Genomic DNA, 15,422 nt, shown 5'->3' on the forward strand with positions numbered 1-15,422 from the left:
GTTTGGAAGTCTACATAAATAAAGAGAAAGGATCTACGTTATGTGAATGTCTAATGAACCTTAAACAGCACCTGGTCTTTATATAAATTACATTATAAAGTATGTTTTGACTCAATTYCCACCTTGTTTTCTGCATTTTGAGACTTATTTTTACCTGATCGTGGCTTTAGTTATTAGTTTTCAATGTAAAGTTTGATATTTAACAGTGAACTTTCTCTGTCTCCTCAGAAGAACTCAGGGGAAGTGACTCTCAAAGACTGCTTGAAACTCTTCATGAGAGACGACGTGCTGGACGGAGACGAGCAACCGGTAAAAAAACATTTTTATTTTTTTTATTTTGTGATTACAGTATGATGCAGAGCTGAATAAATCTCACCATCAGCTCTGGGTTTATCTCTGTCTCAGACGTGCGACAGATGTAAAACCAGAAGGAAATGCACCAAGAGGTTCAGCATCCAGAAGTTTCCTCAGATCCTTGTGCTTCGTATCCTTTTTCTTCTCATTTCTGCAGCGTGACGACGCAGCTAAAGCAGCAATCTTCCTGCTAATTTGAGGGCAAATTTCCAGCTCGCATTTGACCCTTTCTGACCTACAAAGCTGAGAAGTTCTCCCTCTGTGCATGAGGCGGGGGGAATAAACTCAATTTAAAAACCCTTTTATTGTAAAGAAAAATGGCTATTTTTGGTGCTTTTTTTCCCTTTCATTCTATTGATTTGCTTTTAATTTAAACAGTTTTATCTGTTTTTTTTTCACGTTTTAACTGTTGAAAAGTGTTTTAAAGTCTTCATGCAGATACAAGTTTTAGATATTAAATAAATCAGATCAGATTTGGAGCATAAACCAGGTTTACGTTGACTTTTGGAAGGTTCTTTTTAAGATGAGTATAAGTTATTACAGAGAACAGGTGCGTTGTTTGGAACCAGGGTCTGTTCCTTAACTCATTTTTTCCCCTTCGAAGACTTGAAGCGCTTCTCAGACTCTAACGTTCGAACGAGTAAACTTTCCACTTACGTCAACTTTCCTCTCAAAGACCTGGACATGCGTGAGTTTTCAGCAGTGGGTGGTGGTGAGTACTTTTGTGAGTATAATTAATCCCCCCCACCCCTCCACTGTCATGGTTAAATGACCATTGTGTCATCTCTGCAGAGCGTCCCATCTATAACCTGTACGCCGTATCCAACCACACTGGAAACACCCTGGGAGGCCATTACACTGCCTACTGCAGGAACCCGGCACTGGGGGAGTGGTACAGCTACAATGACTCCAGGTATCGGGTCTCAACGTCATCGAGTTACTTTAACGTATCATCTTATCAGATTGGCCTAACGATGGCAGTACATACCTGCTGTCCAATAAAAGTGACCTCATCCTTTCTGTACAACTCAGTTTAATCAGCAAATTATGTGTTAAGTGTTTATAACTTTAAAAACTTAAGGACATAAGGGTTTCGTTCAGTTTTTCTCATGGTGTCTGTTCCCTGCAGGGTGAGTCCCATGTCCTCCAGCCAGGTGCGCAGCAGCAACGCCTACGTCCTTTTCTACGAGCTGACCAACTCCTCACACGGCAAATATCAAACGTGTCGGCTGTAATTACCTAACACTGGATCCACAACCTGCACTTACCTGAGCCTGCGTGGAGAGCGCTCCATCCAGTGGAGAGTATCCTGCCATTACAAACTGTGAAAATGGAGCGCAGAAAAAAAAACAACTGGACTGTTTTTATGAGCAGTTTTGCTCATGATTTGAGTGAAACAAGCTGCCTCAGTCAAAACTTTGCATTTTCTTGCAGTGCACCAGCCATTTTTTGGTCCTGAATTTCTCCTGCCACCTCTTTTTTTGAATATTTATAAATAACCTGGAGGATATTGGTGTGTGAGAACTCACCTTTCACCAAGAAGTCATTTATTGTATTTATTTTTATTAGAAGTGCATATTGTTTATTATCATTTACTGTAACAAAGGTTTTGGACTCTACCGTTGGCTAGAGGATGTTTTTAAGTCAAAAAAATATTTTTTATAATATTTATGGACAGTAGAGCCAATGTAATTGTATTTAAAACATAAGCAGTTGTATGAGCAGCAATATTCCTCTTCCAGGTTTAATGTTTCTGACTTTATATCAAAGTCTATAAATCATTAAAATTCATCATTAACCTAAAACTTTCTTGTATTTGTTTTAAATAACCAATGTTTGTCCAGCTACGTAAAAAGATATTTAAATACCATAATTCATCCAAATTTAATTTCGTTTTCATTTTATTTAACTACAGATTGTCTAGTTGTGTACATGAAAAGTATAGATAAAAGCATTTATGGTAAAACAGATTTTAGTATTAGCTTGCTAGCTAATCTGGGCTAGAGCAGGATAAACAGGCACATTTAAGGCAAGTAGCTAAAACATATTACCATATTTTAGACACTTGAGTTATAATATCAATTCTTTATCAAGAAATGGGGACCTTCACTCCGGCTGTTTTTAGACTATGTTCATAAGACACTGATGCACATACAAACTGTAGTTTCCAGCCCAAACGCCCAAGGTCTTTACAGTACTATAAAGTAAAATTACATGAACAGAAAAGGACTTTGGTAAAAAGAAATTTCACTGATGAGAAAACTACTCAAGTAAAAGTCATAAAACTGTTCACAAAAATTGGGAAAGTAAAAGTACTTTTACACACTCTCCAAAATAAACTGTTGAATTCACTGAACCAAACTGGTTCCACTAAGCCAGATTGATTAAATTGAGCAATATATGTATATTATTTGCTCAGTTTACTCAACTAGACTTAGTGGAGCCAGCTGACATGACATTGTTGAGTAAATTAAACACTTCATTTTTTAGAGTGCAGAAACATCTTTCATGATGAGTTCAAATATATTTAATTTTGTAACAAGTATCTAGGTGTTACATTTTAAAGTAATTAAGTAAAAGTATCATTTAGCTTTAAAATGGAACGAAATAAAAGTAAAAGTAGCTATTTAAAAAAGTGGTAAAATTACAAACGAAGTAAATGTACTAAGTTATGATAAACCTCTGCCAAACACAACGTAAAACCTGCCCAACCAAAAAGACAGCCTAAATTTCAACCTCTGTTGAGACTTACGTTAAAGATGTAGAACTAGAACTATATATAAATACACACACGTATATATATATATATATACATACATATACTGTACATGTACATGTATATATACGTAACTGTGTGTAGTATAAAAAAGTTTATTATTATAATTTATTATTATTATTATTATTATTATTATAGTTTATTATTGATATATTTCAGCCCACCTTTGAAATAAACTTTCCTGTGATTCCTGAAGTCAGATGGTGATTGTCCAATCATTTGTGAGCGGCTAATATTGTATGCAAATAATATGTGTGACGTCACGAGTGAAATTCACCATTAGCAGTGCACCATTTTTAATTTACCAATTAGAAGGCATTGTTTAAAATACATTAGAAGGACAGATGTTTGTCTTAATTCATATTTAAAACCATTGACATTGTGTTTAGTTCATCTGCAGTAACTGGAGGTCATTGATTGTGTACAATCTGCTTGATTTTACAAGCTAAATTAGCTTTTTTTAGGTCAACAGTTCACTAGTTACTTAACATATCTCTACCAGCAGAGGGAGGTGTTGGATGGTTAATTTTTTAACAGTGCTTTATCCTGATGATGTTTAGTGACATGGACTTATTTCCAAATTATAGTAGTAGATATCGCCTATTTTATATATATAGTTRGTGCCAATGCCTCTCACTTCTGAAACAACTTTTAAACCACCCACGGGACACAAACACATTCCTATATTTAAAAAAAAATAATAATATTATTTTATAGAAACTTGTAACCAAAGATAGCCTACGCTGTGTTTGGATCAAGTTGTGTGTGTATACCTAGTTTTTGTTACCTTTTTACGACCTTTTCTAGTGGAAACACCTACCAGTAGTGATTTTTATTTTGGTGGTTAGGTTTAGGTTTAATGTCAGGGTTATGCTACAGAAATCACGGTCCTAATAAGGATAGAAAAACAAATGTGTGTTGTCTAAGCGAAAGAGATTGGGTTTCTGGGCCTCAGGCAGGCTCACAAGGCTAATTTGTGGACAGAAAAGATAAAGAGTTTCAGTCGCTGTAGCACTAATTGGGCTTTTGCCAGAACACGAGAGTTTAAGGGTTGTGTTTCCTGACCCTGGTCGTCGAGACACACCGTCCTGCAGGTTTAAGATGTCCTCACTCTAACACACCTGGCTGAAAGGAATGAATTACCTCAACACYTTGCCAGACAGCTCTACGGAAGCTTAGAAATGTGATAACAGTGAGATAAATAATAAAATGTTAGTGGAAATTTTTTACACTCAGAAAATGAGCTAAATAGTAAAAATGTATTGGTCATATGTAACACTTGATGCCCCACAGTGCTGCTGAACTTGACAACACTTTGAGGAGGTGATTGAGTGATTTGAATCAGGTGTGTTGAAGCAAACAGTAAACACTAACCCTTATTTTTATTGATTTATTGTCCTGATTGATTACCTAAGTTGATATTTTATGTTTAACTTTTTTTTTTTGCCTGTGAATCGATACACAAAGACACTTTGACACGGTGTCCTCAGCTCTATTGAGAACCATCTGGACTGATCGCAGCTCATGAGGGGGAAGTTGTGTTTCCTGCTTTGTTACCAAGCGTTCCTGGTGTTGACTCTAATGGCTATCATAAAACGATGAGGGTTCAAATCCAGCTGAAAGTGCAACCAGGACACCAGGACAGGTGAGAAACGTGTGCACTTTTTATTTTACTTTTACTTTCTCCAGTATGACTCAAGTTTGAAAAGTTCTCTTTATTATGAAGAAAACACCCACTTCCAACAGTGCTTTATTTTTATATTACATTTGAAAACATACTTTACAACCTCATTAAGCTTATGTTAAATATTTCAGATGCAAAGAAAAAGTGCATGATCAAAACTTAAACTCAAAGAGCTTTTGTTAAAGTTATAATAAAGAGATATTCCAGTTTATGAAAAATGATCATAAATGATAGTTTTGATTCAAAAACAAGTTAACTAATTCTGTTTATGTTTTTAATTAATTTGGAATAATACATTCAGACTGAAGGCCCAGTCAGTGGGTAAATGTCGCATTTAAAATAAAATTTTAATGGTAAATGCCTATTTATATTTATGTTGTTTTATTTTAAATACTAAACAAAATAAGCACATGATTTTTTGTTGTTTTTGTCCATAATCTATTTATCCAAAATAGCTGCCATAGTTGTCAAAACTTTATTACAAAAATGTAAACTCTTACTTTTGAAAGGGGAACATATCAAATTAAAAGCCTCTTAAACAATGACTTTAACTACATGCTAAAACGAATACAAAGTTGGAATAAGCTGCACAATTTAACATTCACATAAAAAAAGTTAGCCTAAATTTGTAAAATTGTAGCCATTTCAGTGTGGGCTAAGACTGATTAGCTGGGGCAGCCATCTACTGGATCGCTGATGTTATAGAGGTGCATAAGAGCCTCTGGCATCAGTTTGTACTGGGAGTTAACTTGCTGTAGATGTAAATCCAATGATTGATTTATGAGAGTTTTGTTAAACTGTCTATCTGTTTATGAGAGATTTTTACTAACAGGTTGACAAACACACAGTGATGTATTTAATTACACGATCATCTGCCTTTCATGGTAGCAAATGATAAATATCTCCACTTGTAGAACACTTAAGTGCATCATATAAAATCTATTTATTCCCATTTTAAAATCAGCTTAAAATCGTATTCTGACTTCCTGTCAGATAATCATCGTGGTTCAGATTTATTTTTCTTCCTTTGACTCACAAAGTCATCATTAAAGACACACATTTAAGTTTTATACTGAGTGCAATAAAAAACATTACGTTTGAGCTTTTTAGATCAGGTCATCTCAGGTCTTGATGTATTTCAGTAGACCGTAGACACCACCACCTGAAAATAAAATYGTTTCAGGTCACAACTAACATTTGGATTCATGTACATATTACCAATAAAATATTTTTCAGTGTTATTACATGTAAGCACTGAGGAATGGTCATGTTATGGAAACAGATGGAAACGTTGTTGGTCATACTCACCAAGAACAGCCACCCCAGCAATGGAACCTATAACTATTCCTGCAATGGCTCCTGATGAAAGACCCTCTGGTGTTGGTGTTCCAGTTGGTGGTCCAGTAGTTGCTGTACCATTTGTTGTTGTGGTTTGTGTAGAGTTGGTTGTAGTTGCTGTAGTGTTTGTTGTTGTATTTGGTGCAGCGGTTGTTGTATTTAGTGTAGCGGTTGTTGAAGTTGGTGTAGTGGCTGTAGTGGCTGTAGTAGTTGGTTCAGTGGTTGTTGTAGTTGGTTCAGTGGTTGTTGTTGTAGTTGGTTCAGTGGTTGTTGTAGTTGGTTCAGTGGTTGTTGTAGTTGGTTCAGTGGTTGTTGTAGTTGGTTCAGTGGTTGTTGTAGTTGGTGCAGTAGTTGTTGTAGTTGGTTCAGTGGTTGTTGTAGTTGGTTCAGTGGTTGTTGTAGTTGGTTCAGTGGTTGTTGTAGTTGGTGCAGTGGTTGTAGTGGCTGTAGTAGTTGGTGCAACGGTTGTTGAAGACCCCTCACTGGACTGCGCTCCACATTGAACAACTATATTAAATAAAACAAAAACTGTTGAAGAAATCTCATATTTATATACTTCAGCTCATGATATTACACCATTTTTTAACTAATCAATACATTTTTGGTGTATTTTCGAAGTGTTTTTTTTACATAATTACGTTGACAGACATAATAAACCAGACAATGATTTTGACCAACTTCTAACATYAACACATCCATTGATTCAATGATTTGAAACCTTTGATGTTTAAACTCTCCTTACATCACTCTTCTACTACTGTATATCTGGTTCACTTCAATTTAAGTTTTCAAATACTAGAATTACAACAGATAAAAATCGGCTAGATGAATTTTATATAGACAGGTAGCATTTTATCAGGTGTTCAGACTATCTTCTTCTTTGGTAATAAACTGTTTTTATAGTTTCACCACTACATTAATGGTTAACACAGAAGTAYGACTGTGGGTTGATTTGGCTGAAAGATTTTTTCTTTTTTAAATTCAAAACCAATATGTTAAAATGACTTTGGTATCATTTTTAGTGGTTGAGAACAAAAATACAAAGTAAAAATCTTTAAATGTCTGATTAAACTGACTTATAAAAATTTTTTTTTTTTACCTGTACCAAGGAGGCAGAAAGTCGCCACAAAATGTTTTAATTGCATTGTTGAAAAGTATCTGCCACAAATCTGTGATCTTCTGGGTTTAATTGGTGTCTCCAAAAGCTTCTTTGTGCTGCTGGAGAAACACAATCGTGAAAAAAAAGTTTAAAAAATCAGATGAACATGTAGTCAATGACCAACAACAGTCAACTTTAAAATTATTCAAACATTCCTGTCATGTTTTAGGGGGGAAAATACATTTTTTATCTGCTGGAAGCATAAATTTTACATGATTACCATCTAAAAACAATATATTTAAACAATTTTTTGTATTTCTAACTGACTTTTAAAAAGACATAAATGTCTGTATTTCTGTCAAATTTACAATAACAAGACAAACCTTAAATAAATGGAAATAATTTCAATTACCAGTGGGTTTATTATTTAATCACTAATGAATTAATGGGTTATAATCATAATTATAATGATTGCTAGGATTAAAGCACGAAAGAAAAAAGTTAAAAATCTTGTGATCAGAGCAGTTTACTCACCTGAGAAGATGTGGATGACTGTCATATGTTTTGCTTATATCAGGTGGTAATCACACCTGAACCCCTCCCATGTGGCTGTTGTGTTGCAACACATTACCAGTGTAAAAATACATATCTGGGTGTTATTTTCAGATTTTTCATTGTTGACCCTTTTGTTGACTTCCTTTTAAGCATAAAGGAGTTGATTAACAGGTTTTATGATTAATTAACTTTTATGTGATGTCATTGATCAGTAGTTTGAGCTGATTAAAAAAGCTCAGGTTGGATCAAAACACTCTCAGTTAATATATAATCATTTCATGTGATGTAACCTTCATGTTGAGGAAAAAGTTATTCTTGATCCTGAACCTTGTCTGACACAAGTCTATTGCTTTAGTTATTACTTACTGCCATRAAAAGCTTGTAATAAGTGTTTTTAGCACAATATCTCATAAGTCAGTGGATGAAATGTAACGATGCCATACAGCTAATTCAAGATGGCTTCCACAAATATTCAACATTAGCAAATGCAAAATTTGCTAAAATGTTGTGTGGTAGTAGTAGCTGAGAGTAGTCCCTAATACTGTGAGTACTAACCGATTGAGTTGTTTGGTGATTATGATGGAGTCAGCTCAGTCTGTGATGAAATTTACTCACTGGCTGACAGAGCAGGAAGTAGGTAAAGCAGGGAAGAGTGCTACATTCAGGCCATAAAAACAGACATAAACTTCCTTATTTCTTCTTGTTAATAATGTGAGTTCCTGTTTAAAGTAAATCATGAATGAGCCACAACATTATGAGACTTTAAGGAAAACTGCAGCTGAGATACAACAGCTGAACTCGCAGGTTTCCCCTCAAAGTTCAGGAATGGTGAGGAGGTAAAAGATGACTTCTCTAATAAGGGTTTATCATCTATCCATCTGTCCATTTATCTGTCCATCCATCTCTTCATCCACTTGTCTGTCCATCTGTTTTCTTCTACCTCCTTTGTTGTGCCAGTTTGTGGGGATCTTCTGCTAGACCAGGAGGGTCCAGTCCTGGTCCTCGAGAACCGATATCCTGCATGTTTTAGATGTTTCCCCGCTCCAACACACCTGATTAGGTTAACTCTAATTTATGGTTGTTTGTTGATGAACTGAAGACACAACCAGGGTGCCCCCTTCCTGCTGAAGACATGGACCTTCGACCCAAAAAGGCAAATCAGGTGAAGAATTTTTTGGTATGTTTTACCGGGTTTAACTTTGAAGTGCCTGTGACATCAAATTTTTGTAATAAACATGAATGCATTTTTGTAAAGTTAACATTGATAACATATTGCTAATAAAGTCAGGTTGCTGAGACCAATAGTTGTTGAGATATTTGTATGTGAAGAAACAGGAAGTGATGTCAAAGGGGAATGTCTGCATGTGAACACAGCAGTGCCACAACAGCTAACAACACAGACTGTAGAGAAGAATCTGATGTTTGTTTAGATTTAGATTTTGAGCTTTTATCAGAGAGATAAAGAAGAGTCAAAGTGAAAATAAAAAAAAACAAAGACGTGGGAGTTTTCTTTCCTAAAGTGTTCCCCCTTTGATGTCACTTCCTGTTTCACTTTGGCTGAGGAAAGATCAAAAGAAAATATGCTAGTTATGGGACAAAATGGATAAAATTGTGTGTATTATGCTAGGTTTCTTACATATTTAGATGTTTTCTTTGACTTTTTGTAATTGAAGCATATGTCATTGGCACTTTAATAATAATTTATCAATTCTTCAACAAAAATCAGTGAAGTCATACTCCAATTATCATTATCAGTGTATTTTGTGCACCTTTAGAAAGTCTTTTGAGTTTTTCTTTTCCTTTTATTTATCAAATACATTAAGTGAAATTAAGTTAAACAAAAAATGCTTTTATCAACTTGGCTCAAATAACAAGAAGATAGCTGATTGAAATTGGCCAATTTTATTTATTTAACACATGAAATATAATTCAATATTTGTCTATTGTCGTGAGTGAATGGTTGTAAAAAATAGTTTTTTTCTGTAAATTCTGACATTTGACACATGGAGCATCTTTAGAAAGAAAATGTGAAAAATTTTGGTCATTTTGACCCAATACATGATGAGAGATTCATATTTCCAAAACAGGACTTCCTAAACCGTCAAATCTCTGGCAGCAAATAGAAATATTAAACGTATTCGACATATAAAAAAAGGTGACGATCAACTTAAAATTATCTCAATTTCCAGTCAGACCAATCATCATCATCATCATCATCATCATACAGTTGAGTTTTTTTTTTTTTTTTTTTTTTTTTTTCCTTTTGGCCCAGGACGTCATCAGCAAAGACACCAAATTTATTCAGAGCTGAGCCTTTCAGACAAAAACACTTCAGGGTCCATTTGGCCGGTCCAGGATCAGGTCTGACGTTGGGTCGGGTTCTGTTTCAGCTTGAAATGTTGTRTATTTTAAGTCCTGAATTGGTGAGAGCTGCTCTCAGATCTTGTTGGTGTATTTCAGCAGACCGTAGATACCACCGCCTGAAATAAAGATGTCTGATTTAAAGTTGTCGTCAGTTCACCAGAGACACAATGAAACAGCTCATCCTGCTGGACTTCAGCTCATCTAGCAAGACTCCTGTGCAGCTAGCCTTTAGCTCATAGTAATCCTATTGCTCATTAGTTCTGCCTTTCTACCCATCTGTTAGCTCATCTAGCATGCTTTTCAGCTAATTTAGCTTGCATTCTTCTCATATTTTATTTAGGTAGCTTTAGCTGATCTAACCAGCCTTCAGCTCATCTACCTTCAGCTGATCTGGTTATCTTGTTGTTCATCAGTCTGAAGTTCTGCCATTATGCCATCTTTCAGCTCATTTTCCTAGATTTTAGCTCTTCTTGCAAGCCTTTTGGCCATATCTCAACTCATAGGTTTTCAGCTCATTTAGCTGGCCTTTTTCTCATGAACCTAACCTCAGATGATGTTGGTGTGATGGTGATCGTACTCACCCAGCAGACCAGCCCCAGCGATCGAACCAATAACAATGCCGGCTATAGCTCCTCCTGAAAGACCTCCTGTTGAAGGTTCTGCGGTGGGCTGAGCAGTCTGGGCTGTAGAGGGTCCAGAAACASCTGTAGCTCCTGAAGCGGTCGCACCTGTAGCTCCTGAAGCGGTAACACCTGTAGCTCCTGAAGCGGTTGCACTTGTAGCTCCTGAARCRGTAGTACCAGGTGCCACAGTTGTTCYGGTGGAACTCGATGTTGAACTACTGACACTTGATGCAGGCGTGGTAGTAGTACTAGGAGTAGGAGTAGATCCACTCTGTGATCCACACAGGGTTACTGAATAAATACAAAAATAGAGAGAAGATTTAAAGAGCAATAAAAATGTTACATAAGAACATTCATTGGAGCCTCAAACAAACAGCATTAAACAATACATTGTATTAAAAAATTACTGACGTTATTGGTCATCAGATTTCTCTACTGTGTTTTATACAGAAGGTTTGAGTTAAAGAAAGATCTTGTACCACTGTTTATTTAAAATGGAAGTACGAAAGCTTAGGTGAGCGYTTTGTGCACTTGTGACAAAACTGTATGTCCTACAGCAGTCAGTTCCTTTTATGAACCTAAAATGAGGTAGTTGMGAAACCATAAAATCTATTTAAAATACCAGCCAAGATGTGTAAAGTCCAGATTTCTGTGACTCATTCAAACTTTGATTTTTTTTTAAAATCTGAACTGGTGTGTTCAGGGCAGGAAAACGGACAAAATTTGTGACAGAAACCGAACAAAATGGTCATACGGAGGTTTCAGTGAATTTTGTCTGCGTCAGTCAGATAATAAAGCTAACCTTTATTCATTTAGATTCAGGAAATGAAACTATGACCGTGACCAGCCCTTTTTCTTCTCATTTATGACCTCAATTGACTTTCACCTTTRGTCACAACCATTAAAAAATACTTTAATACAACTCAACACCTTAACACAAAATAAAGAGTTTATACATTATTTTTAGGAACATCTTAAAAGAGCCATAATCGTTTTTGAAATGGGTTGATTGATTTTATTTGGGGATTGCCGAGGGTTCATAACCRAGTTAACTTTTTTGTTATTGCCATGTCATTGTTAGAGGATGTTTTACTGCCTTATCTTCAAATATTTATTTTTCCATTCCCGTCTTGCAGTTTATTGCTCTGAACATACTTTCACTCTATGAGGTCAATATCAGTAACCCTCCTGCTGCCCTTGGGTCAAATGGACCCACGGGTCCCAGCTTCTGTGTGCTCGCGAGTCTTTTTTTCACCTAACAGCAGCAGGAGAGAAAAAAAGGTTTAAAAGTTAAGTTAGTAATTAGTTAGTAATTAATATATTTTAGTTTGGATTTATCTATCAAACATTATTGATCTCTTTTTGTTTAAAATAAGACTAACACCACTACAGGTGTGCTAATAAGAGGGGTGTAATGTCAACCCCTAAAAGTAATTGGTGGCCCCCCAACTGCCCCCCGATTGTACAGTTTTATCCTTCTAAGATTTTGCTTGGTGTGAATTTTTAATTTCCCCTAGTTATAATACAAACTTTAGTTTTGAGAAATTATGAATTAAAAATCTAAATTATTATTTAAAATAAAAAAATTAAACCTAAATCACCCTCAATAGAACTAAAGCTAAAGTTGTCAATATTTGGATGCAGTACCTAGACAGTAGTTTGCATATTACTTTAATACATGTAAATATACTAGAAGACTTGAGTAGTGACAGAGCTTTAAAAAAATGAAAGTATCTGATTCAATAGCTTCCTAAATCTCCTGAAATTCTATTACGGTTTATGTTTTTGGTGCCACCTCATGGCCCCCCAACATTTTCAGAGGTGCCTCTAACAAACCAAASCGTAAAAATAAAACAGTTCACCTGAACAAAGGAGGCAAAGAGTCACGATAAAAGGCTTCATTGCTCTGTTCTGGTGAGTTTCTTCTGTACTGAAAAATTAAAAACAAAACACAAAACAAATATAAAAACTCACATTTACATGGTAACAAATTCATACTCTTAAAGAAAAACTTTTTTTCTGGTAGTTCATTTTTTGTTACCAGACAATCATAAGTTAATAAAGTTTTTCCTTTTCTAATTCTATTTTCACTTTTACATGCAAATTATTGAATTGTTTCTCCTGCAACACATTTAATAATCCAGGTAGAAAAATCTAACAAGGTTAAATTAAGTCCTTTCATGTTTTTCTTTGTTCAAACATTTCATCCAAAAGACTTCTTTAGGCAAACTCAGTCTTATAGACTGAAGAAGTCTTTTGGATAAAAGACGAAATGTTTCAACAAAAAATAACCCATCCCTTGTGACACTGTTTCTGTGTCTCAAACAATTTGTTCCGTCAAATTTACAACCTATTTTATAAAATTTACTTCACCAGTCCAAAATAAAGAAAACAGTGGTGACTTCAGTGGTGCTTTAAAAAAATTAACACCATGATAATATGATTAGAATATCTGGTATTTAATTTGTAATAATAAATGCTGAGATGTACCTGTGATTACCAGGTAACAAAGCTTAAATATCAATAAATTAGCTGTTAGAAAGGTGTTAGGAGGAGAGCTCAGCTACTCACCTGAGAGGCTGTCGATGATAACTTTCCAGTTCCTGTAAGACCAGACTATATTAACCTTTTACGACCCTTTTATCACATAACCCTGTCATTTCTATCCCTCCCATCTGAGCCATTGATTCTGTCATCAGTCACATGTTCAGAACACATTTGGTTAAAATTACCAACCCTTTACTGCTCATTTATTGACCAGAAAAAAAAGACATGATTCAGAATCCATAAATGTTACAGGTGATGACAACATCTATTTTTTTCATAACCAGTAAGCAATGGGTCTGATTAATTTAGCAATTTAGAGAAAAAGAATCAATGTTCATAGATACATACTCACCACAAAAAGAATATTTGTCAGTTTTTAACCCTTAAGTTGGAAATTTGTTACAACCGGCAGCTGGAAACTGTGAAAACTGAGGCAACAGAAGCTGATAACGCATGGTTACCACGCTGTGTTTGCTCAGCTCTGTCCAGCAAACTGTAGCTAAAACACATGGTTACCACAGCAGMGCATTTACACGATGCAGACGTAAAACGGACACTTCTCATTTGCCAAAAACAGTCTGCTGTCAACTCAGTGAATTCACCTCCTCATCAGAAATATAGTACTTTAACATCAACCTGAATTCATTCAGTTTTGGTCTAGATGTACTGTATGCAGCAGACCGTGTTTGTTCAAGCAAAGTCAACACACCTGGCTCCATCTTGTGCTAATCCTGGATCAAGATGCCTCAGATGTCAAACAATTGACCCATCTGCATTTATTGATATAAACCCTTAGAACAACAAGCTGGTTAGTATTAATTAAAAAATAAAATGAAATAATTTTATGGATTTTCTTTGACCCCATGAGTTCATTAGATGTCATCTTGTTAACAGAACTCTGGTGTTTGTCACACCTAGAGTGGGACCAGCAGGACTTTGACTGGGTGGAGCAGAAGGGACGGAGAGTTGAAAAGTATTGTCATTGTTATAAATGAAACGTGAACTTTTTTTTCTGTTTGAACTCACATTTTTATGAGAGGTGACCTTTGGTTCCTGGTATTTCTGGGTAGAGTTTAGATTTGGTTAGCCTGTCCTGGGTGTCCCGTCCCTGCCTAATGGACAATGACTGCTGGACATGGGCAACAGACTGTTCCCCTTGACAATGGAGGAATATGGGCACTAGGAAACATGGATACCAGGAAATGGAGTGACAGAGAAACATAGGAGCACAGGTACAAAGGAACATAGGTAGGCCTACAGGGGAACACAAGTACAAAGGAACGTAGGTACCTAAGAACATAGGTAATGGGTAACATTGGTACCAAGGAACATAGGTACTGGGGAGCATAGGTACAAAACAACACAGATACTGTGGAACATAGGTACCAAAGAACATAGGTAATGGGTAACATTAGTACAAAGGAACATATGTACTGGGGAGCATAGGTACAAAAGAACACAGATACTGGGGAACATAGATATCAAAGAACATAGGTACAAAAGAATATAGGTATTGGGGGACATACCAAAGAACATAGGTATAAAGTAGCACAAGTACTGGGGTACACAGGTACAAAGGAACATAGATACCGAAGAACATGGGTAATGGGTAACATTGGTACCAAGGAACATAGGTACTGGGGAGCATAGGTACAAAAGAACACAGATACTGGGGAACATAGATGCCAAAGAACATAGGTACAAAGTAACAAAGGTACTGGAGAACACAGGTACAAAGGAACATAGATACTGTGGAATATAGATATTAAAGAACATAGGTACAAAGGAATGTAGGTATTGGGGAACATATAAAAGGAACATGGATAGCAAAGAACATACAGGTGCTGGTCATAAAATTAGAATATCATGAAAAAGTAGATTTATTTCAGTAATTCCATTTAAAAAGTGAAACTTGTATATTATATTCATACATTACATACAAACTCATATATTTCAAATGTTTATTTCATTTAATTTTGATGATTACAAATGACAACAAATGAAAATCTCAAATTCAGCATATCAGAAAATTAGAATCTTGTGAAAAGGTTCAAAATGGATGGCACCTGGTACCACACTCTA

General features: G+C 35.6%; 2 protein-coding genes across 2 annotated transcripts in view; one reads left to right on the top strand and one right to left on the bottom strand.

Moving 5' to 3' along the window:
- The window catches only part of usp2b (ubiquitin specific peptidase 2b), a gene marked incomplete at its 5' end in the record, with an annotated part of 4,947 nt that extends 2,788 nt beyond the window's left edge, over nucleotides 1–2,159 (top strand). The window contains 5 exon segments of the mRNA XM_014003975.1: nucleotides 229–309; nucleotides 406–484; nucleotides 959–1,066; nucleotides 1,147–1,267; nucleotides 1,484–2,159. Coding sequence (XP_013859429.1) covers nucleotides 229–309; nucleotides 406–484; nucleotides 959–1,066; nucleotides 1,147–1,267; nucleotides 1,484–1,589 — 495 coding nt within the window.
- A 7,533-nt stretch (nucleotides 2,160–9,692) lies between these two features.
- LOC106514596 (uncharacterized protein in LEU2 3'region) lies at nucleotides 9,693–13,397 on the bottom strand. The gene is made up of 4 exons (XM_014003928.1): nucleotides 13,365–13,397; nucleotides 12,656–12,723; nucleotides 10,752–11,084; nucleotides 9,693–10,286 (listed from the first exon to the last, which is right to left on the bottom strand). The coding sequence occupies exons 2-4, from the start codon at nucleotides 12,693–12,695 to the stop codon at nucleotides 10,243–10,245; spliced, it is 417 nt and encodes a 138-aa protein (XP_013859382.1). The 5' UTR covers nucleotides 12,696–12,723; nucleotides 13,365–13,397; the 3' UTR covers nucleotides 9,693–10,242.
- Nucleotides 13,398–15,422: the final 2,025 nt, after the last annotated feature.

The sequence above is a fragment of the Austrofundulus limnaeus genome, unplaced genomic scaffold, assembly GCF_001266775.1.
Source record: "Austrofundulus limnaeus strain Quisiro unplaced genomic scaffold, Austrofundulus_limnaeus-1.0 Scaffold21, whole genome shotgun sequence".
NCBI classification, from domain to species: Eukaryota; Metazoa; Chordata; class Actinopteri; order Cyprinodontiformes; family Rivulidae; genus Austrofundulus; species Austrofundulus limnaeus.